The sequence below is a fragment of the Ursus arctos genome, unplaced genomic scaffold (assembly GCF_023065955.2).
Source record: "Ursus arctos isolate Adak ecotype North America unplaced genomic scaffold, UrsArc2.0 scaffold_28, whole genome shotgun sequence".
In the NCBI taxonomy this organism is placed as follows: domain Eukaryota; kingdom Metazoa; phylum Chordata; class Mammalia; order Carnivora; family Ursidae; genus Ursus; species Ursus arctos.
Window position 1 is genome coordinate 34603066 of NW_026622963.1, and position 24273 is coordinate 34627338.

The following is a 24273-nucleotide window of genomic DNA, read 5'->3' on the forward strand; positions in this document are numbered from 1 at the left end:
CTGGGGGTTTCCCAGGATGCAGGACTTTCAGTGTTAAAACTGGGAGGGTCTTGGGTGAACTGAGACATGGTGGTCAACCTGGAAGTGTGCCTTCCCCCACTTGCCTGGAGCCCAAAGCCCTTCAGCACCCTGAGGACTCTGGGTCTCAGCTTCCCAGCACCAGAGGTCTGCCAGGGCCCCAGAGACAGGGATAATGATGGGGTGACCTCACGACCTCACCTCAGACCGCCTGCAGACACTCCCAGAGGTCACTGGATGAACCTTTGTAGGAGGCCGAAGGCCTGCATTGGTAGAGCGGGAAAAGCCAGCAAAATGTGGTTCTGACTACCGTGGTGATCCAGGTGAGGTCTGGGAGATTTGGTTCCATATAAGGGCCACCCCAGTACCTGTCGCTTAGTGCAATTTTTGTCATTGTGTCGTCGAAGTGGTCGTTGATAGTCTAGGGCACTGCTGCTTTACTTTGAATCTGGCTACTTTGGAGAAACCTTTTATCTTAGTATTTTTTGAATTGATTTCTAAGTATCTTGGACAGAAGCTGTATTACCTGCTATTAATGATAAATGTTAGCTCCAGGCCCAGTGTCTGTTCTCTAATTTGTAAGTCATGTCTCACTGCACTTCGAGAACATCTAGTCGGCATTGGGTAACAGCAGCCATGCTTGCTGCCCTTCGATTCCATTAGTTATGCTCAAGGCAAGGACTTCTTGGTCTTAGGACACTCTTTAGAAGCAGACCCACTAAGTCCCAGCCCTGGGAAGTTCTTCAGTGCTTCACTATTAAGTATCCTGAAAGCTCTTGGCTGGAAATACATGCACTTTATTATATTAAAGAAGCATCTTTCCATTTTTAAAAGACTCTTTATAAAGGACAGGTATTGGGTTTTATTAAAGACCTGCATCAGCCCTGGTTCTAAAAAACCGTGGTGTCTTTATCTTAAAAATGGGGCAGCGTGGAGGAGCCGGCGGGGTAACAGGAACCACTTTACGGGGTTGCTATGAGGAGCAAGTGAGCTCACGAGGTGCTCACATGAGGTGCGTAGCAAGAGCCTAACACAGTCAGGTGGCAGTTGTCACCGCTGTCACAGGTCCCATCTCAGGGACGTCTTGATACTAGGCCAGGAGAGCCTGTGGCCCTGCTCCTCCCCTACTCCTCCCCTCAGGGAGGGGTGACCAACAGCCATCTCAGCCCCAGAAGCCAAATGCTTTTTAGGTAGAATTTGGCTGAGACCCACAGGGCGGCAGTGGGGAGGCTGGATGGGTTGGGCTGAGTACCCCCTGCCCCCCCCCCCACCCAGGGAAAGACCCGGGGCTGGAGGACCTTGGGGATCCTAGCTGTGCACCATCCGGCTGAGTGACCTCTGCTGTCAGCTGACCCTCTGCATGCCCGCTTCCTGAGGAGATGGTCTCTGAGGACTGTCCCACCCACAGGGCCCAGGCCTGAGCCAAGGGAGCGGTGGGGAAGGTGGTGTGCCCTGGGTCCAGAGCAGTGGCAGGCGAGGACGGTCACTCCAACGTGACAACGTGAGCTGCAGGAGCAAAGCCGGTGAATTTCTCCTGGGGCACCAGATTCTTCCACACACTCCCCCATGCTTCTCTCCCCTACACACACCGGAAAAGTGCACTGTTTTAAAAAAGAGATTTATTTATTTGAGAGAGAGACAGTGCAGGGGGAGGGGCAGAGGGAGAGGGGGAGAAGCAGACTCCCTGCTGAGCGGGGTGCATGGGGCTCCAACCCAAGTCCCTGAGATCACAGCCTGATGGAAACCAAGAGCTGGACGCCTAACAGACTGAGCCACCCAGGCAGCCCAAAAGTGCACTTTTTAGAAGCGGTAGAGAGGACCAGCTACAGAATTTGTGGGGCCCAGTGCAAAATGAAAATGTGGAGCTCTTTGTTCAACAGGTATTATGATGGTGATAGCTTAGCATTAAACCAAGAGTGGGGGCCTTTCTAAGCTTGGGGCCCTGTGACCCACAGATGTCATGCCCCTGAAGCCAGCCCCGGGAGCAGGGACCGACCCCTGGGACACTCCATATTAGGAACTTGGCACAAGAAACTTTCATGGTGCGGTGGAAACCAACGGGGTAGTCATGGGGTCGTGAAAACGGAAGCCAGGGCTCCCAAGCCATGGCTTCAGCGTCCCGGCAAACCTGGTCGGGAAGGTCAAGGTGTCAGGATCAAGAGACAGTCCTAGGGGCGTCTGGGTCTGTTTTATCTGTGTTTCTGATGCTGAGCTCCCCTTGCCCTTCCTGTCTTTTGAGGAAATTAACCAATAATTATCTACTTTTGCTAAGCTACGTGGAGTTGGGTTTCTGATACTTACAATCAAATTTGGCAGTGCTAAGAACTCTGGACTTTATCCAATTGGCGGGAAAGGATCTGACCCCTGTGCCTGGGGGGAAAGGGTGGGGGCATATGGGTACTGGGGACAGAGCACTTTGTTGGAAATGAAGAAGTCTGAGATTCCAGGTCATTTTGAGGAAGGGAGTCAACATTGGGTTATTAATCCCCGACTCTAGGTGAACTACAAGTACCAAGGTCTGGAGCCAAATAGAGGAGAGAAATGCAGGTGCACACCTGCATTCTGGTGGTAGAGAACAGTGTCCTAGGGATTTATTCCCCTGCTATTCTAGCCTCTAGGGGGCGCTCCTTACCCTTCTGGCCTAAGAGTGGTCACTCAGTTTCTCCCTTATCTGAGAAAGGCTGGAATAATAAAATATACCTTACTGAAGGTGTGGGAGTACCAGGAGAGAGAAAGATAAGGAGGCCTGTGAGTCCGGAGAAGATGTCCAGGAGAGGCCTTGCATCTGGGGCTGGCTGGGTGCCCCCCTTATTCAGAAGCACAGGGGGTATCCAGGGAGTTCCTCTTCTCAATCTTTGTCCCTGACTCGGCTCTTTCATTCTGTTTTTCTTTCCTTTTCTTTTTTGAATTTTATTTATTTGAGAGCGAGAGCATGCAAGACTGAGCATGAGCAGGGGAGGGGGAGGGGAAGAGGGAGAAGCAGACTCCCTGCTGAGCAGGGAGCCCAATGCAGGACTCGATCCCAGGACCCCAAGATCATGACCTGAGCCGAAGGCAGACCCTTAACCAACTGAGCCACCCATGCGCCCTCTTTCTATCTTTTCATCCCTTCTGGAGCTGGCATAGGGCGGGACATACCTTTTGACCAAGCAATTCAACTTTTAGGAGTCCATCCTACAGAGAAAGATATTCAAGGATATTATCCACTGCAGCTCTGTTTGTGACACCGTAACAGCTCTGCGTGTGTGTGTGTGTGTGTGTGTGTGTGTGTGTGTGTAATATATTTAACATAGAAACAGGTCTGGAAGCATATGGTCCAAACTGTTAGCAAGAGGGAAGGAAGGGGGGGGACTTTCCTTTGCCTCTGCACACTTTATGTACTCCTGCTTCATTTGATTTTTTAAAACTATTTTCCCAGCATGTATTCATGTGTAAATTATAGAATGTGTAATTTTAAAATGACATTTTTAAAAAGTCACATGATACAAAGTTTTGAAAGAGAAATTAACGTGATGAAGTCTGATGCACAGATTTGTAGGGTGTTGATCCTCATGGTGATTTCATGCCCTCCAGAGGTTTCCAGCAGGCTGGGGTGGGCCTGGAGGAAGGTGGTGTTGAATGGCCCTGGAAGAAGGCGGTGAGCTAAGGAAGGCACACGGCTCAGTAGTTCTGTGCATGTGACATCGGCTTGCATCTTTAATCTCAGTGAGATAGATGTCAGGAATCCTGGATTTATAATGGAGGAAAGCAGCCCTGGAAGACGACATAGGGCAGTGCTGGAGTTCAGACATTCCTTCCTCTGTCCCTTGTGCCACTTCCAGCCCAGTTCAATGGGGAAGGCGAGGGGAGGAGCAGAGGTCTGGGTCCCGTAGGCACAGTCTTTGAAGGGCTGACTTCTGGGTGCAAAAGGCAGTAAAGCAGGAAGGAGACCTGGCTTAGGAAGGATCAGCTTTAGTGGAAGCGGTGTGGAAACCGAGGAGATTCTGATGTTAGATAAACAAAACTGTGCAGGAACCCACACCCTCATGTCTCTAATGGGCAGAGGGGCAGGGAAGTGGGCTGTGAGCACCGCGGGGTCTCCTGGGAATGACCATGGTAGTGGGAGAGGCTGGGCCCAGGCATCTACCTGTTGGTTTGTCTCCTTTCCCAGCCGCACTGACCTTATGCTGACCCTAGGAGTAAGAACTGAAGTAGACATTTAGCTACAAGGCTGAGCCTTGTGGGGGTCCCGCAGCTCTGCCTGGGTGATGGGGGGAGCACACTGGGTGGAATGGATTGGGCGTGGTGGAGCGTGTTCTATCGCACGTGGACATTGAGGCGTCCACATGGCCGGCATGGTGGGGAGTGCCTGTCCTCCGGCGGGCCGGGGATTGTTCATGAGCTCCTCAGACACTTTCAAGCAGTGGGATTCTTTGTAGGGGCCTGGGAGGCCTGGGTGAACTAATGGGTGGCACATGACAGTGAAGTTTGGGTTACTTCACTTAACTTGAAGTAACTTGGGTTACTTCAAGGGTCGATGTGTCCCTTTTCTGTCCACTGTCACCGAGGCCTGGCAGAATGGGTTTCATAGGGTGAAGTGTTCAGGGACCTCGGGGTTCAGGTTATGGCTGGGGAAGGTGGGGGCAGAGTGGAATTGATGTCAGGGGCTTGAAGCATCCCAGAATGAGTTCCCGAGTGTGGAAAAAAGAGAGAGAGGTTTGCTTTCTGTGACCCCAGAAGTAGACAGATGACTCCTTTTCTGTCTGCCCCTGCATCCTTTTTAGCTTTAGGGTCTCTAAGTCTAGGTTCTCCAAATTGCAGAGCTGGAAGTCAGTGAACACTACTCCCTAGCAGGACTCTGGGAACAAAGAGGCTAAATGACCAGCTTGCCAAGGCACAGGCAGCCCGGGGAGCCAGCAGGGTGGGGGCAGGGAAAAGCAACCCCACCCCCTCATTAGCTCAGGGCTCAAGGATTTTCAAGGAAGGCCAGGACACGGAGGTGCTCCCTGTGAAGGGAGGGACTAGGGAGGGTTGGAACAGCCTGGAGCTGGAGAAGGCAAGGTCAGTACCCAGAGTCATCAAGGCCTGACTTCTTGGCCAGGCGGAGAGGACAGAGGGCACGCGATAGACTTTCGTGCATTCTGATGGTTCAAAGCGTTTTCTTCTTGAATAACTCTTTAGAAGGGTCCAGATTCTGCCCTGGAAATTACCTTCTAAAATCTGCAGAACAAAGGCAGTAAACACTCCACAATTTAGGTGGAATAACGGGTGATAATAAGAATCTTTTCCTGTGTCTTTCAAGACATCTTCATTGAGCCGGTGGTACTTTTATAAGGTAGGGAAGCATAAATACAATTACTGCTTAACGTGCTTAAACTTGATAATGGAGTCACGTGCCTGTGGTTTGGGCCGGCTCGTCTAGTAAAGAGGGCTAACAGCACCAAGCCGCTCTCGGGTTACCCTGCCTTACTGCTCAGCAGCCGACGGGAAACCGCCCGGTGGGCACCTCGGCCCGGAAGACTGCGGCGGGAGGGGCGCCGGGGCTGCGGATCTTGGGTTCCCTAGCGTTCTGGCGCTCGCGCCGCGCAGGGGACCCGGCACCTGAGCCTGGGCCGCACTCCCAGCGCCAGGGCAGGGACTCCAGTCCGAAGTTCGCCTCCGGGGCTTCACAGTAGCCGGCCCGAGGCGCAAGCGGCGGCATCTCAGGGTCGCTGCAGGGCCGCGTTAGGAAAGGTGTGGACGGCTGGAGAGGAAAGGAAGGGATCGGCCTCGCCGGGGTCTCCCCGGACCGGGAGTCGCAAGAAGGGCGGGAGTGGGGGCAGGCCCGAGGTGGGCCGCTCGGGGGGTGTGCGATGGACACCCAGGGGCGTCGTCCTCCACACGACTGGGGCTGGAGCCTCAGGCACAGAGAGGTTACGAGACTCGCCCAAGGTCACACAGCGAGCTGCTGGTGTGTGTGTGTGGGGGGGGGAGTGCGGTTCTGACAACGCGTCTGGCAGCCTCACAGGCCCCACTGTGCACGGCGGACGCCGCGTTGTGCCCGCAAGCAAGGAGACTTTGGGGTACCGGGCGCCAGGTGAGAGGACGGCGACCCCCGCCTGCCTCGAAAACGTGGTTTTCCAGTGCAGCGGCCGCCGGGTCGCCTGGGCAGTCTGGCGTTGGCGTTCCACGTCGTGGCGCGCGAGGGAGCGCACGGGGCACTGCGGCCCTGGGGATAACGCCTGGACCCCACCAGCCCGGGACCCGGGGTGCGGGAGGCTTCCTTGCCCTCCGGCCACCACCCCAAACGGAGGTCCGCCGGCCTCGTTAATGAATGAGAGGTCCAAGGCGCAGCGCTAGTGACATGACCCAAGTCACGCAGCTGCTAAATTACGGAGCCGGGATTCGAACCAACGGTCCGGATTTTTGGGGCCTCGGGCCCGAGGTGGCTGTGTGTCCCTGGGCGAGTCCATTCCCTCCTCCCCGCAGCGGGGCCGCGCATGCCCAGTCTCCGGCGGCGCCGGGAGGTGGCGGCGGGCGCCCCAGCTGCTTTGCATTGACGCCAGCACCCGCTGGAGGTCACCGCTGGGGGCTGGGCGCGGCGTGCTGCCGGCAAGACCCGGCCCGGAGCACGGAGCCGGAGCCGCGCCGCCGGCAGCTCCCCGGTGAGCGCAGCCGCTTCAGCGTTTCTCGACGGCGCGGCCCGAGACCCGGCCTGAGCCCGCGGCTCCGTCCCCACTCGGCAGGCTGCGGCCTCGCCGCCCCGACGGGCATCCTTCGACCCCCACCCCTCAACGGCAGGAGCGTCTAGGCCAGCCTTCCCTGCCGCCGGCGCTCGGGCCAGGGGCGTTTCTTTGCGGGGCGGCGGCCCAGCAGGCGGAGCGGCGCGGGCTGCGGGCCCGGGGAGGCGGCGGCGGGCGCGGCGGGGAGCGCACCTCCCCCGGGGGTCGCGCCGCCCCGCGTTCAGGGCGGCGTCGCTCGCGCGGCGCGGACTCCCCCGCTCCCGGGTTGGGAGAGCGCAAATCTCCTCCCCCGAAATTCCCCGGAAGCGCGGCGCGGCCAGGCGAGCGCGGAGATGTGAGGGAGGCGGCCGGCGGCTCCCGCCTCAGGAAGGGCATGTTCGGAGGGGCGGCCGCGGCGCGCCGCCCGCCCCAGCGCCCCCTCCCCAGCGCCGCCGCCGCCGCGCCCGCACCGCGATAAAAGGGGCGGCCGCACTTCCTGACGCGAGACCCGCGCTCGCCGCCGCCGCCCGCCCAGGCGGCGATGACACGGCGCCCGCGGCGGCCCCGAGGCGCCGGGCGGGCCGTTTGCTGACCGGATCGCGGCTGCCCGCCAGCGTGTCCGCCGCGCCGCCGCCAGCATGGGCTGCGCCCCGAGCATCCACATTTCCGAGGGCCGGGCGGTGTACCACGGCGGCAAGGAGGCCGAGGACGCGCCGGGCGCCGCCGCGCCGCCGCCGCCACCGCCCGCCGGGCCGCGCCTCCCACCCGGCCAGAAGACCACCGCCTCGCCCGGGGCCCGCGGCGCCGGCCTCGCGGAGTCCGAGCCTCGCGACGGCAGCGGCAGGAAGGTAAGGGGCGCCGGGCGGGCGGCTGGGGCTCCGGGCTTGAGGTCCGCGGCGAAACTCGGGCCGGGCCGGGCGGCAACTTTCCCGTAGGGGCCGGGCGGGGCTCCCTCCCGGGCGGCGGTGCCCTCTCGCCCGGCTTTGGGTGACTTTGACGGGGAGCCAGCGCCCGCTTGCCGGGGCAGCGGCCCTGGGGAAGCCGGAGCCGCGCGTCCTCGGACCCTCCTCGGTACGGTTGCGAGCAGGACGCCCTCCGAGCCGCAGCGTCCGTTCCCGGGACCCATCCGACGTCTCGGATGGCGGGGCCCCTCTGTGAACTTGCCCGTGGCGCTCGAGTCATTTCCCTACCCAAGAGCGGGGAACCCCCGGATATTGTGGCGCGCCCCCGAAACGTTAAATCGGCGTGAACTTTGTTCTTTGGGTTCTAGTGATGGAAAGGGAAGGGCGGCTAGCCCCGGGAAGCCGCGGCGCTGGATCCTACCACCCTGTTTTGTTTTCCCTCTGTCAGCTTTGCACATGCATGCAGTTGCAATTTCCCAGTTTCTCTGGGACTATTAAAACGTAATCTGAAGCAACATCAGCTCTGCTTCATTGCACATGTGTTTGAGGTTCACGGTTATTACCATACGTGTTGTGTTTAAAGCCTACGTAATGAGAAAATACTATCAGAAACGCGATTTTTGAAGCATTCAGAACAAAGTTAATTTTTTATTAAGGAGTCTGGGACATGTCGTGACTGCTTTTTCACAATTGTGTGTCTTCTCCAGCGCGCATCGCCTTGGCTTATGTTTTGTCAAAGTTTCTGGGCTTAGTCTTCGTTAAGATTTCCTAAAGGAAAGATAATGAAAAAGGCGGCGGCGGGGGGGGGGGAGATGTTCATTAAGGCGCACAGCAACAGCTTTCCAGTTCTCTGATTTGAAATTGTAGAACTGGAATTCATGCGTTTATGTTTCATTAAACTAGAAAAGAAATTTTGGTGTGCATGGCCTCAGATAGTTGATTATCCCTCTCATTGCTGCTGCTTTTTAAAAAGTCATTTGCAAAATTGTTTGGATTTTCTGGCTTGCTGGGGATTGCTAGACCTCCCAAGTTTGATACCGTTTGGTCACTTTCTGAGTTAAATTTCTGGCAGTCGTCCATGAGGCTTTTTCTATATGAAAGTGAAAAGTCGCTTTCAGTGTTGCATAACTAGATGAAGTGACTTCCCCACCCCTCCAATTCCCTAGGTGAAAATCTAACTTTGTTCTGAGTATCAGAAGTTGGATTCCTTCTATAGATTCTTGAAGAAACCTGTGGCTGTGAACCCCAGCTGCTCCTAATGTCGGTGTGGTGCTTCTACATTAAGCCTCCGTAATTGGCTTAGAAAACATTACACCTGTGAAGTTGAATATGGAAGTGTTAACAGCTTTCAGGTTTTTGACCCACATCTAATACTGGTTATCTTGCATTAACTAATAATGAACTTTTAGGTCACTAAATTAGCCTTTTTAGAAAGAGGCCCTGTGTCTTGCCTTTTTGGGGTGGTGCAGGTGTCCTAAAATTCAACTCTGTGTCTTATAAGCCTCTCCAGTGCAGCCGCTTGTTCTGCTATCCACAGTGTCTGTAGAGCCCCTGGGTTCTTAAGAGTCTTACATATTCTGTCCTATCGTCAGACCATTGTCCTGAGTTGGGGCCCAGAAAAATACGTTCATCATTTACAGTGCTTAATCCATTGGCATGCATATAGTAGCTGCTGAATAAATGTTTGCTGAATTAGGCTCTTTATTGTTAACTGAACGATGAAACTTTTCAGGCTCTGAAGTTTTAGTCCATAAAACCTCCAATATAGGCTTTAAGGTAATATTAGTATTTCCAGAGGAGGAGTCAAATTATAAGTAACAACACCACAACCGCAGAAATGTTTGTTAGTCACAAACTGTACATGTTGATACCGCATCTCAGTTACAGATATTTGTATGTAGGCATTTCAGGTAATAGGGCAGAGGTAAATATCAGCATGTTTTTTAGTTTATTTTTACTTTAAGGGAAAAAATCTTTATTTTTTAAAAAATATTTTATTTTTAAGTAATCTGTATACCCAGTGTGGGGCTCGAACTCACAACCCCGAGATCAAGAGCTGCGTGCTCCACCAGCTGAGCCAGCCAGGCACCCCAAGGGAATGAATCTTTTGAAATTATCAGATACGTTCTAGAAATCTAAAAATATATATTTAGAGAAGATCAACTTCCAGTGATTTGGCAAAATCAAATTATTATACAATTAATTTGAATTCCTTTATATTAATATGCCAAGATCCAATTTTAGTTTATTAAAAATTATTTCTTCTTGGGGCGCCTGGGTGGCTCAGTTAAGCATCTGCCTTCGCTTAGGTCATGATCCCAGGGCTCCCTGCTCAGTGGGGAGTCTGCTTCTCCCTCTGCCCCTGCTCTCTCTCAAATAAATAAAATGGTTAAAAAATTAAAATTTTTTTCTTAAACAGTAAATTAGCATATCACTGAATGGATTTCAAAAAAATTCATTGAGGGAAGTTTTTGTATTTCAGTAGGACATATAGAAAACACTAGTTCATCAAAATGCTTGGGAGATTGATAATTGCATTTTCAGATTAATTAAGTCGTGTGTCCCCTGTACCATAGTGTATCCTGCATGTGTTCCCTGAAGCAACTTGTTGACTGTTAATAAGTATTAAATTAAAAAAGGAGCCATGTCAAAATAAGTTTGGGAAATACTGGCTCAGACTAAAATCGGCAGATTTCTTTTATGCAGGATTTGCCAGAAAACTTAATTTCTTAAAATTCTCTGTGAATCTCCAAATGGCGTTTTGAGTGTACAGCATTTCCTAAGCTTGTTCGATTATAGAGCCTTTTTATAGAGTTATATCTTAGGCCACATGTTAGGACATGATACCTAACATGAGATGCCAATATTCAAAGTACAAGAAATATACTTAACAGTAGAACACAATAAACGCAATTTGCTTCTTAATGATTCCAAAGGTACTTCAGGATCTTGTCATACGTTAGGCTGGGTCATCTTATATGAACTTAAATTTAAGTGTTACTAAAGATGTTCTGTTTATTTCAGGAGTTATAGTCTGTGTGGTTGCAGATAATGAATACTGTGTTCAGTCTGAACACTTACAGTTTTGTTTTTAATCAGCTTGAGCTTTAACTGTAACATTTCAATATTTGCTTGTCAGTCTGGATTTACTTGGTCTTCCCTTTCCTTAGCTAGGACTTGAGTTGCCCTTGAAAGATTTGCATGTGGAGGCAGGAGTGTCAGAGGAGAGCCTGTGCCCCCCTCCCCTTTTTGCAAACACCCAGTGCACTGCTGTGATTCTCCCCCCCCCCCCAATTTGTCATTAAATAGCTCTGTGAGGGTGGCACTCACATCTGTTTTGTTCAGTGCTGTATCCCCCCACATAGTGGGCCTTCCACAGACATCTGTCGAATTAGAGAATTGTGTGAACCAGGCTGGTGAAGTGGAAAATCCACCCAGCCCATTGAAAGGAAAGAGAAACCAGTTTAACCTGAGTGGAGGCTGGAGAATTTAGATGTGGTTTTGTGGAGATTTCTAGTTATTGCCCTTTCAGAGCATTTATACCGGGGAATAATAGAGTTCTACGGTGGCGAACAGAGTAGATTTCCGTCCGAAGAAGGGTTCATGCAGCTGGGTGGGCAGTGTGCAACAGGTGACAGGTAATAGCGGGCCACACACCGACCTCTCACTGAGGGTTCCTGGCCTGAGCGTTCAGAATCCACTCATGCCCACTCTTAATCCTGTCACTGGTCTTCACTTGTGTCCTCTTCTCCTTCCCCCAATTTTCTCATATATAGGGGTGTGTGTGTGTGTGTGTGTGTATGTATATATATATATATATATATATATATTTTTTTTTTACCACCTTCCTCTTCTTCCTTTCCTCCTCAAAACTGGCCAAACTAACCAGCTTAATGTCCCCCAAAGTTTAGTGGTTTCTTGGTGTTTCTTAGCTATGGAATAAAATTTCTTGCCTGCTCTTAATGTACAAAGTGGGTTAATCAAATTTTTATATTTTCCTTACCTAAAGCAAATTTCTCTGTGTGACCTGCCTGATTTTTTATCCCCACTAGGGGTCATTGACTCTGAGTAGATTATGGAATTATTGAAAGTTTCCTTCTGAAAGTGTAGTTGACAAAATGAGACCTAACTTTGTGTTCCTGAAATATGTGACTATAATCTATCTCTGTAGATATTGCTTTTCCATTTTCTTCAATTCTTATTATATATATAAAATACTTTGCGTTTCTATTCTATATTGTTTTAGTGCTTAATATCATTACCACCTTAGCATGAGGTGTGGTTTTTAAGGTAGATGTTCTGACTGTCACAACTCCATCAGCACAGACCTGTGCTGGGCTAGTCCAGACCCCCTTGCTGAAGGGAGGGTTGGAATGAGGCCTATGGTTCCTTCTGACACAAACGTTCCCTGTGAAACGGCTTATGACACTGTGTTGTTTTTTTTTTTTTCCCCTTTATACAGCTTGCCCATTTGGGATGGGCTCTTTAATAGGGGAAGTTTCATGATGTGAGTCTACAGGGTGAGGCAGATGTCTCAGAATAACCTAAAATGCCTTAAGGGACAGAACTTTTTAAAAATTAAAATTAAAAATCAAAGAAGAGAGGGCGAAGTTGCTTAGAACATGAGTAATCCCTTGGTCTTGTCCAAGGTCAACGGCTTCAGCCTGGTTTCTCAGCGCTGTGAGGTGGTAGGAGGTGCTGGACTCAAGTTCCTGGAGTGCAGACTATTCATATTATAATATCCACCATTTCTTGGATGCTTTTGATGTCGCAGGCACTCTGCTGAATGTCTTGCAGATGTTATCTCATGAAATCCTTACAACCCTGTGAGATGACTGGTGTCATTTCCATTTTGCAGATAAGGCGCTGTAGGTTAGAAACTCACCCACACTCCTGCAGTTAGGGCGGTGTTCAAACCCATTGCTCCTGGGCTGTTCTCTGTTAACTCCCTATCTCCACTGCATTTCCCATCCTCTGGCTTTCTGCTAGGTTGCAGATGTCACAGGTCCACCTGGGTTTTGCGCAGGTGAATGTGAATCCACATTATCAGGATTTTAAGTCATGATTTGCTGGGGAAATTGGTTCCAGCCCTGCTTTAGGTTCCCAAGTTTGTGAGGGTCGAGGCCATATTTGGCCCTGCCCCAGGGACCTGAGGCCTCCGTGAGGCCCTCTCATTTGTTCTCTTTGCTCTCGGACATGAGTTGGCAGGCCTCCCTCGGGAGTCCTTTTGACTCTCCCTTCCTCCTGCCCAGGCTTCAGGTAGCCTTCCTTAACCAGGAGCCCCCTTGGGGTAGTTCATCGCATCAGCTTTGCCCAGAGCACAGCACTCCTTGCCCCCAGCTCTGCATTTGTGCATCTTCAAGGCCCAGTCGAAATGTTTCTTGAACCCCTGGTTGTACTTGCACTCTCTTTTCTCAGCTCTTAGGATCTTCCCCTGTAGCCCTTGCAGGCCTAGGAGGTCTGACTTGAGCCTCCTGTGGGATTATAGGCCTCTTGAGGACAAGGACTATGTCCTAGATTCCTTACATTTCCCAAAGCGGCTAGCACACTCTGTGAATGTTTGGATAAATGCACCAGTCTCTAAGGCTATCTCACCTTGTTTAAATTTAACAAAAACTGTTGGGGTGTGTTGTATGTGCTTTCACAAAAAGCCAAAATACCCTGAAGCCAGTGATTAATGTGTGGGGTGATTGCTAAAGCTTTTGCCTTCAATTCTGGCCGTGTTAGGGTTGAGCAATGTTCCTGGGCCCCCTCCTTCTGTTCTACTTGTGTTCTGCTCTGGTAAGAAGAGTGGTGGAGTATCTTGTCAGAGAAGGGTTTTGACAAGTTTTGTATTGCAGTTTCTTAGCTACAGGCATCATATGCAGTTTGTCCATCGACACAGACAGGAAGGATGTCACAGATTTCCCTAAACTTTGAAGATGGCCTCAAAGAACTCGGGGACTGGGGCTTGCCAGTGCTTTTGTGCTGAATGGGTCGGTTGAATTCATGCTTCTTTACTGTCTGCTTGTGTCTCTCCCTCATGTGCTGCTAAGGACAGGAGCCACTTCGCTCCTCGCACTCTGCTGGTGGGACAGCCCAAGGGGGTAGTGGCACATCAGCAGTTTGCACGTTGCCCTCAGTTGTTTGGGGAGGATGGTAACTCCCTAGTGAGGTGTGTTTGAAAGACCACAGAAGAGCCAGGGACCTTCGTGTTAGGTCCAGCTCCACCAGGCACTGGCTGTGTGATATTTGGCAAATTCCGATCCCGAGTTTTCTCAAGTGTAAAATGAGACTAGAATACCCAGGTTTTGGTAGGATCACTTAAAATGATCTTTGTAAAGCGTTTTTGCAAACTCCAAGCACTAGCATGTGTAAGGATTGAGGTTCTCTTTCCATCACCTCTCTCAAAGGCAAACTTTGCTCAAATATATCCGCTTATTTTTTTAAAGCCAGTCTCTTCCTTCTGAAAATGTTTTTGTCTTTTCTCTAATATTGTGAAAAATTTCAAGCATGAAGTTGAAAGAATGTGTACCCATCTACCTCCCACCTAGATTTGCAGTTAACATTTTCCCCTATGTGCTTTATCACCTCTTTCTATCCCATTGTCCATCACAGCGTTTTGTTTTTGCATGAATTTCAAAGTTCCAGACATCAGTGTATTTAACTCCTGAACACTTCAGTATACCTGTCACTTACTAGAGTTCAAAATTTGTTTCCTTTTTGTTTGAAAGATGTATATACTAAGTGCAAATCTCTGCTAAGATACAGAATATTACCGTCCCCCAGCGGAAAGTTCTCTATGCTCCTTCCCCATGCCTAACCCCATCTGCCAGCAACCACTGTTATATTTTTATACATTATAAATTATTTTTGCCTATTCTAGGCTTCATATCAATAGGATCTTAAAAATATGTATTTTTTGTATAAGGCTCCTTGAACTCAGCACAGTATTTCCATGATTCATCTATGTTACACACACTTGTTGCATGTTTTTTCTTGCTAAGTAGTATTCTGTTGTTATGACTAGATCCCAGTCCACTTCTTCATTCTTTTGTTGATGGATAACAACAGGGCTCTTTCTAATTTTGGGCTATTAATAATAAAGCTGCTATGAATATCCTAGTGTAAATTATTTTGTGGACATATGCTTTCATTTCTCTTCGGGAAATACCAAGCAGAGTTGCTGGATCACAGGATAGGTGTATGTTTAGCTTTTTAAGACACTGCCTGACCTTTTCTGACACGGTTCTACAATTTCACACTCCTGCCAACAATGTATAATAAAAGCTCAGTGGCTCCACATCCTTGCCCCTGTTTGGTGTTATCAGTTTCCTAATTTTAGCCATCCTGGTGGATGTGTAGTGGTTTCTCATTGTGGTTTTGACTTGCATTTCCTCAATGGCTAATAATTTTGAGTACTATTTATGTGCTTATTGATCGCTTATGTAGCTTCCTTTTTGAAGTTTATAACACTTTTTTCTTAAAAGGAAATATAAATCCTTTCATGACCTCTGGGTAAGGAAGGGCTTATTAAACAAGTTACACAAACCATTTGCCATAAAGGAAAAGGTTGACAAATTCAACTACCTTAAAATAAAGTACTTCTCATCAAAGGAGAGTGAAAAGGAAGGAAAACCATAGTCTGGAAGAAAAAATTTGTAACACGTAATACCAATGAAGAATTAGTATCCAGAATATATGTAGAATGCCTGCATGTCAATTAAGAAAAAGACAGCCCAGTTGAAAAACACAGACTGGCCTGTTATTTAAGAGGAAACCAAATGGCTAATAAACACATGAAAAGACCTCATTGGGGAAATGCAAATTAAAGCCACTATGAAATAACATTTTACACCCACGATCGCAAACATTTAAAAGCTTGACAGTATTTGAGGCAGTCTTCAACACTGTAGGTAGAAGTATTCATCCTCGGGAGAACCATTGTCATTACCAGGTATAGTTGAACGTGTGACCCTATGACCTAGCAGTTTCACCTTTAGAAATGCTTACACATGTGAACTAGAAACATGTACAAGAATGCTCATAACAGCATTGCTTCTAATAGCAACCTTTTTATTAAACTCCAATATCTATCAGCAATATAGTGAATAAATAAGTTGTGATATATTCAAATATATTGAAAAGGGATACTTCATAACTTTGAAAATGAATGGGTTATAGCTTCAGGTGTCAACATAGATCAATTTCAAAAACAATGTTGAGAGAAAGTTACAGAAGAATTTACAAAGTATAACTTTTTAAAGCATAATAGCTAAACAGTGTATTATGAGTAAATAGAATATACACATAGGTATTACAGCTACACAGAAAACCAAAGAAGTAATTATGAAATTCAGTTAGGCAAAGAAAGTTTTCTTTTTAAGTACTAAAATGATTAACAGGTTAATTTTCAGAGCCTAGTTTAGAGGATGTAGGAGGACAATGCCAGGCCCTGCCCTCAGGGCACAAGTAGTTCTCCCTGGAGAGGTGGGGCAGGCCTCTGAGCTGGAAGTGAGGCTAGCACCTGAGGGATGGAGAGCGTGTTTAGAGAACAGGCAGGAGCCGGGTCTGGATTGGTCATAAGATGCAGGTTAAACCCCTCGCCCCCGCCTAGGGAAGACTGGGAGGACCTGGATAGGTAGCGAATAGGGGGATGTACATGGAGGTGGGCGGTGTTGGCTTGTTGTGCAGAATTTGGGGAACCTGACCACAGGTAAGAGGGAGGGCCTGAAAGCGGGGGCGGGGGGAGTTCGTGAAGTCCATCCTGTAAACCTATACAACTCCCAAAGGCTTTTCATTTTCAGCAGGGTAGTTACAGGGTTAACCTATTTTATGAAGATTAAGTTTTAGGAAGAAATTGCCGAGAGAGGCCGGGGTGAGGAAAAGCTAGAGGTGGGGCACTACCCAGGGGGTGGTGGCTGTGGTTCAGGCATAGGGTAAAATCAGGTATAGGTAATGTAGTGTGGTGGTTTGGGAAAGGAGGGAATGAGTGAAGGAAGAGCTGGCAGACTAGGGGACATATCAGACTTGGGGAGTGAGGGGCGAGGGCAGTGGAGGGCGACTCAGAGGTTGGGGTTTACCAGCTTGGGAGGACTGTGATAACGTGTCATCATTCGTATAGCACTCCACAGTTTACCAAGCGCTGTTTTTATACATCATCTTATTTGATGTTCCCCAAACTCCTGTGAGGTAGGAAGGAGGGATTTTATTGTCCCTATTGAAGGCCTAAAGAAGCAAAAACTTAAAGGCATCAAATGACTTGCCCAAGTTTGCAGTGACCACTTATAGGTTCACTACAACAGCATGGGGCAAAAGCCAGACTAAAGAGGTGAGAGTTTTTTATTTATTTATTTTTAATTTTTAAATAGATTTTATTTACTGGAGAGAGAGAGCCCATGTGTCCATTGTGGGGGGAGGTCCCGGGGAGGGGCAGAGGGAGTAGCAGGGTCCCTGCTGAGCAGGGAGGCCCCATGTGGGGCTCCATGCCAGGTCCCTGGGATCATGACCTGAGCTGAAGGCAGATGCTTAACCGACTGAGCCACCCAGGTGCTCCAAGGTGAGAGTTTTAAAAAAAGCCTCTCTTGTCCTTTGGTTCTGGATTTGCTTTATAAAAGGAAACTTTTACTTTTCTGCATTATAAAAGTAACATTCATTGTAGATGGCTTGAAAAATAGGGAAAGGACCGAGGATCGCTTAAGTTACGCAGTCACTGAAATTGCGGTCGGGAGGAGTTTCTCATAACATGGTGGTATGTTTCCTTACATCCATGTAGATGACTTCCAATAACTTTTTTTTTTTTTTAACAGTTTTGTTCTTTAGTTCTAAGAAACATCGAGCTATTATTTCTTCAGATGTTGTCCCTCTTCCATTTGTTCATTTCCTTTCTGTGGTTCCGTCCAAATGGTAGGATTTAGACAATCTCAATCTGTCCTTTGTCTCTGCTTTTCTTTCCCATCTCTGTGCTGTCGTCTGGGAGGGCTGTGGAAGGTACTCTTGTAGCTAGCTCTCTGACTCAGTCCTCAACGTCTCCTCCACTCTCCAGCCTGTTGAGCTCTTAAATTCGACAGGTTTTGTGTTCAAGATATGTGCTTTGTTCCCTTCCCTACTGCTTACTCGTGTGTTTTGGTTGCATCATACTCCCTTATTTTTTTGAGGATATTAATTATATGCACTTGAAAGTCCTATTCTGATTGCTGTATATTGAAGACATTTTTTGAGGTATAAATGCAGTCAGCAAAGTGTATAAAATCTTAAATGTACAGCTTGATACAAATTTTACCACGTGTGCCACACATACAACCACCACCCGGATCAAGATAGACCATTTCCAGCACTCCAGAAGGCTTTTCTAATGGCTCTTCACTATTTGTTTGTATTTTTAACACTTTATTATGAAAAATCTCAAATACACAGCATTTCTTTTCTTTTCTTTTTTTTTTTTTTTCCAAGTAAGCTGTATGTTCAACATGGGGCTCGAACTCATGACCCAGAGGTCAGGAGTCACATGCCTTACCAACTGAGCCAGCTGGCTGGCCCAAATGTACAACATTCTTGAAGGAGTTTTACGATGAACACTGGTATGCCCAGTTCCCGTATTTTACATTAGCATTTTACTATACTATATAGATGGATAGTGTATCCATCTATCCGTCCTTCTCTCCATACATCTCTTTTCTTTGATGCATTTTAAAGTAATTGCAGACATTAGTGCTCTTTCTCTTCAACACTGCAGCATGAATATCATTAGAGTTCAGTATTTTTTTTCTTTTAAGGTAGAATTTACATACTGTAATGAAATACTTATTGTACATTTGCTGCGTTTTGACAAATGCATACATATAGCTGTGTAATCCAAACCTCTGTCAAGGTATACAATATTGTCCTCACCCCAGAACGCCCCCTGCGCCCCACAGAATTCCATAGTATGTACTCTTTTATGTAACACTTCCACTCGGCTCTCTGGTTTTGAGGTTCATCTGTGTTTCCTGTATCAGTCGTTCATTAGTTGTAACTGTTTTAAAAGCACAGGATACATATGGTTAAATTGCCCTCCAGAAAGATGTGATCAAATTTTAATATCACAGGAACATCTGAGAGTGCGTTTTACGCTTTCAACAATCTGATTGTGAGAGAATGATATTTTATAGGTAATTTAATTTGAGTTTATCTCATTTATTGTTTATTATCTTTGGGTTTTTTTCCAAGTGTGTATTGGATACTTGAACTTCCTCTTCAACGGCATTGGTGTTTTCCTGTTCAAGTCTGTTGCCCATTTCTCTATTTGGACTTTAAAGTGTAAAAATTTTTATTTGTAAGAGCTTTTTCAGTACATTTGGTTGTTAAGTTTTGATCTCATGCTTATTGCAGATCATTTTCTGTAACATTTTCCTTTTTCTTGGGTGTGTTTTTTAGAAATCATAGACATTTTATATTTTTACGAAATCAAATTTAGCACTCATGTTTTTTTCTATTTGCTTTATATAACATCAACTTTTACTGCAGAAGTAGTACGTGGTACAGGTATTGCAGAACATTAATGTTGAAATGCAGTTTTCACCACTTAGAGATCATTTAGCTTGTATCTTTCTAGATTTTTTCCTGTTCATGTATGTGCATTTTTTCACTGAAATTAGATCATATAGTAGTAATGCTGTTTTTAAAAAGTTGTGGTGAAGTATATTATACTATAAAATTTACCATTTTAATCATTGTTAAGTGTACAGTTCAGTGGCATTAAGGGCAATCACATTCTTGTACAGCCATCGCCACTGTCAATCTCTAGAACCTTTTCCTCTTCCAAAACTGAGACTTCATACCCATTAAATACCAACTCCTCGTTCTCTTCTCCCCTCCAGTTCCTGGCAACCACCATTCTCCTTTTGACTACTCTAGGTACCTGGTACACGGAGAATCACATGATATTTGTACTTTTGTGACAGTCTTATTTCATTTGATGTGTCTTTGAGATTCATCCATGTTGTAGCATGTATCAGAATTTCATTGATTTTTTTAAAGCTGAGTAACACTCCACTGTATGCATATACCACATTTTGTTAATCCATTCATCCGCTGGTGGACGCTTGGGTTGTGTCTACCTTTGATTATTGTGAATAATGCTGCTGTGAACATGAGCATACAGATGTCTTCAAGTTCCTGCTTTCAATTCTTTTGAGTAAATATACACCCAGCAGTGGAGCTGATAGATAATATGGAAATTCTATTTTTAACTTTTTGAGGAACCACTGTAAGTACATATTGTTTTGCAATGGACTTTTTTCAGCCAATAATCTGTACATTTTCATTTTAGTGATGTTTTATCTAATACCCGTAGCATACTACACTGAGATCCCCTATGATGTCAGAGATGTTCCCTTCATCGTATCTGCTTGTTATGATCCTTAATTTCTTTTAATCTAGCACATCCCTTCCCTTTTCCCCCATTTTTTTTTTTTTTTTTTAACACTGACTTGTTATAGAGACCTGACCACTTTGTCCTAACTTCTGGATTTGTCTTATTGTTTCCTTGTGGGGTCATTTAGGTATCCTTCTTTCTGCTATATTTGTTGTAAACTAGAATTTGTATCTAAAATGGATGAAAGTTACAAATTTTGGCCTAGAATACATCATTAGTGATCCATGAATCAAGTGAGAAGACACAGAATATCTGATTGACCCACCATTATATAGATGGTCAGATTGACTGCTGGACTAGGGTGATGAGAATCTGAGCCCTCCCTCTTGAATCAGGTTCCCTCATAAGACCAGAAAGTGATCTGTGTGGCTCTCAGGACTGTATGAATGTTCAGTTCCCCACAGGCTAGTCACCTAAGTTCCCCCCCCCCTTTTAGCACCAGTTGATAATCCTTATTTAAAATAACAATTCTGATCCAGGTTAATGGATGATGTTTCCTAATTCATTTACTTTTCTGCCTGCAGTAGTTAATGTTCTCTGCAAAGTGGAAGTTTCCTTTATCAATTGGGGCCAGGGCTATTTGGTTACTATAAAATATAGTTCCTATATTTTATAGGCAGGGTAAATTTTTCCCTTTAATTAACAGTTTTAATAGTTGAGAAGTTGCTGCCTCAAGTGGGAATGAATATGTTATTTGTTTTTTCCATTTTTATAAAATGTAATTGTGGACATAGGGTTTTTCATTGGTTGGATGTGCTTGGATATATTATAGTCTTTTTTTTTTTTTTAAAGACTGAAATGGTAAGACCTGCGGCCACTGGGGGCTCCTTCAGATTGCCTTCTGTATTCTTTTGACATGATTCTGTTCATCTTTGAAAGCACAACCAGTTGTCCCAGGCTCAGCTTGTACCTTCCTTGTCCCTGACCAGACATGGGCCATTTCTCTAAGGTGCCCTGGTGCTCTTCATGGGAAATGGAGTTGGAAGCTACAGTTTAGGTGCTAGGAGTGCTCATTATTCCAGGAGAAACATCGTTTTGGAGCCATTTTAGTGGATAGATCCAGAAAATCTATCACTAAAAAAATCAAACCCCAAGTTATGCAATTCACGTATACTTTTAATTTAGTTTTTTTCTTTTTTTAAAGATTTTTCATTTATTTATTTGAGAGAGAGAGAGTGAGTGAGCATGAGCAGCGGGAAGGGACAGAGGGAGAGGGAGAAGCAGACTCCCCGCCGAGCAGGAAGCCGGATTCAGGACTTGATCCCAGAACCCTGAGATCGTGACCTGAGCTGAAGGCAGATGCTTAACCAACTGAGCCACCCAGGCTCCCCTCAATTTAGGTTTAATAGTATACTGTTTTATTTCCATTTGCTTGATTTTATAATTTCTTTTCTTTTACACTGACAATTTTGATTTTTCTTCCTTTGAAGTGTAAGTCCTTTTTCATCCAGATATAGTTAAGTATTCATATTCATATGAATATCACATATTCATATTCATATCAAAAATTAGCATTTTTGTGTGTTTATTTAATTTCAACATTTAGTTTTTTAAGTCAGGCATTTATTTTGGGTTTTTGGGTATTTTGGTGTGAGGTAAGGATCTTAGTGCGTCAGAATAGATAGTTATTATTCTAGCACCTTTTATGTGCATAATTATTTTTATTTCCTACTGGTTTATACTTTCACCTATATCATATCTTTGGGTTGTCTGTTTTTGGTTATCTAGTCTCGCTGGTACTATTACTGAACTGATTTCATTTTTATAGCTTTATTTTTTCATAGTGTCTGGTAATGCTAATCCTTTTTCTCATTATGTCCCATTTAAAAAAAAAACCTTCTTAACTCATTCTTGTCTATTTTTCCATGTTAATATTAGCATGATTTTTTTAAAAAAGATTTTATTTATTCATCAGAGAGAGAGAGTGAACACAAGCATGGAAAGTGGCAGGCAGCGGAAGAAGCAGGCTCCCCGCTGAACAAGGAACCCACCCGATGTGGGACTCGATCCCAGGACCCCAGGGACCATGACCCGAGCCGAAGGCAGATGCTTAACCGACTGAGCCACCCAGGCATCCCAATATTACCATGATTTTGATTTATCCCCAAGCTTTGGGGTGATTTTGATTGTTTTAGAGTTCAATCCACTGTGATTTGAGAAGAACTGATAGGTTCATGGAATTCTTCTGCCAATGAACATGATATTTATGGTTCATTTATCTTATTTTATGCATTTTCACATGGGTCTCATGTCTTTTTAGGATAATTCTGTTGGAGCCAGAATCTTTTTTTTAATTAAATCTTTTAACTAATTATTTCAGTTAGATAAAATATGTTGATGTGGCTGAATTTTCCGAAGTATTCTATAGTTCAGTTGATTTTTTTCGTTTGCTTGTGAAATAGATAGATCTTAAGTGCATAGTGTCTGGGCTTTTTAGATAAATGTTTACATTATTAGCTGACTGATGGTTTTGGGTTTTCCTTTCCCAAAGTAATGCTTTTTAATCTGTTTCCTTATTGGATTTCTTTGGGGTTTCAGTACATTGTCAACAATGATTTTAGCATGCATCTTTGTTTTATCCGGATTTTAATGGTATATGTCCAGTTCCTCACTCTTAGGTGTGATCTTGGCTGTTGCTTTTAAGACAGTGTGTTTTATATACTTTATTAAGGAAACAGCTTTCTAGTCCCTGCTTTTTAAAGTGTTTTTAAAAATTACAAATGTCAAATTTTATCAAAAGCCTTCCCCCCACCCTTGCTTTTTGTTTCATCGAATGATATAATCACATGCTTTTTCTTGGAATTACTGATGTGACATGGTCTGATTGGATTTGCGATATTTTAAAAACTTTGCATTTCTAAAATCTTGCTTGTTATAGGTAATTTTTAAAAAAAGTTAAAAATATACAGTTGCGCTTTAAACAAAGTGGGCATTAGGGGTGCTGACCCCCTGCCTGTCTAAAAGTCCGTGTATAACTTGTGACTCCTCCAAAGCAAACTACTTATAGTCTACTTTTGACTGGAAGTCTTATCGATCACTTAAATAGTTGATTAACACATATTTCAAAAAAATTTTTTTTGTAGGCTCCACTTCCAGTGTGGAGCCCAACATGGGGCTTGAACTCACAACCCTGAGGTCAAGACCTGAGCTGAGAGAAGAAAGGGAAGAATGAAGGGGGGGGTCATCAGAAGGGGGAATGAACCACGAGAGCCTATGGACTCTGGGAAACAAACTGAGGGCTTCAGAGGGGAGGGGGATGGGGGATGGGCTAGCCCGGTGATGGGTATTAAGGAGGGCACATATTGCATGGAGCACTGGGTGTTATACGCAAATAATGAATCATGGACACTACATCAAAAACTAAGAATGTACTGTATGGTGACGAACATAATAAAAAATTATTATTAAAAAAGTAGTCGTCCACTTAACTGACTGAACTGCCCAGCCACCCCTAATTAACACATATTTTAGGGAAAAGAAACTGATTAAGGAAATCATAAGGAAGAGAAAATACTTTTACAATACTGTAGTATATTCATTGAAAAAATTTTGTGTATAAGTGGATTTGGAGTTTAAACCCATGTTGTTTGGGGGTGTCTGGGTGGCTTAGTCGGTTACATGTCTGACTCTTGGTTTTGGCTCAGATCATGATCTCAGGGTCATGAGATGGAGCCCTGCATCAGGCTCTGTGCTCAGTGAGGAGTCTGCTTAAGAGTCTCTCTCCCTCTGTCTCCCCCTGCTCATGCACACATGCCCTCTGTCTTTCATAAATAAGTAAATCCATGCTGTTCAAGTGTCAGTTACTGTGAATTCAGTTTGTAGTAATTTGAAATTCAGTTTTCTTTTCTGTATTCATGAGTGAAAGCAAAGTCATATATAGTACGACTATATATACCCTAACAAGAACCCTATTAACGTTTTATATTAATTTGTATATAATATATATATTGATAACTCCTTGCATTCTTTTTTCATGTGCATGTGTAGGAAAATTTAAATGTTAAATATAAGTTTTAAACAAATACTTCTATATAGTTTTATATCCTGACTTCTAAATTTAATAATAAATTAGAACTATCTTCCCATGTCATTAAAATTTCTTCAAAACATCATTTATATGACGATACTAATGCTGCCATGTATGTTCTTCTTATATAAGCGTTTATGCATATCTGTGATCATATCCTTAGATTCTACTTCTAAAAATAAATCCTATTTTTAAGTCTTAATTTTAAAAAAACAATTCTGTTTGGGCAGGCTTTCAGGCATTTTGAGCAGT

The 24273-nt window shown here is 45.6% G+C and overlaps 1 protein-coding gene and 1 pseudogene across 1 annotated transcript in view; both read left to right on the forward strand.

The window, feature by feature from the left end:
• The first annotated feature begins 6907 nt into the window (after window positions 1–6907).
• Window positions 6908–24273, forward strand: part of PDE8A (phosphodiesterase 8A) — a 156651-nt gene continuing 139285 nt past the window's right edge. Inside the window, exon 1 of the mRNA XM_026510535.4 lies at window positions 6908–7546. Within this exon, the coding sequence (XP_026366320.1) occupies window positions 7337–7546 (210 nt within the window). The 5' untranslated portion in view covers window positions 6908–7336. The remainder of the gene's footprint in view (window positions 7547–24273) is intronic.
• Window positions 12223–24273, forward strand: part of LOC113263530 (60S ribosomal protein L9-like) — a 34356-nt pseudogene continuing 22305 nt past the window's right edge.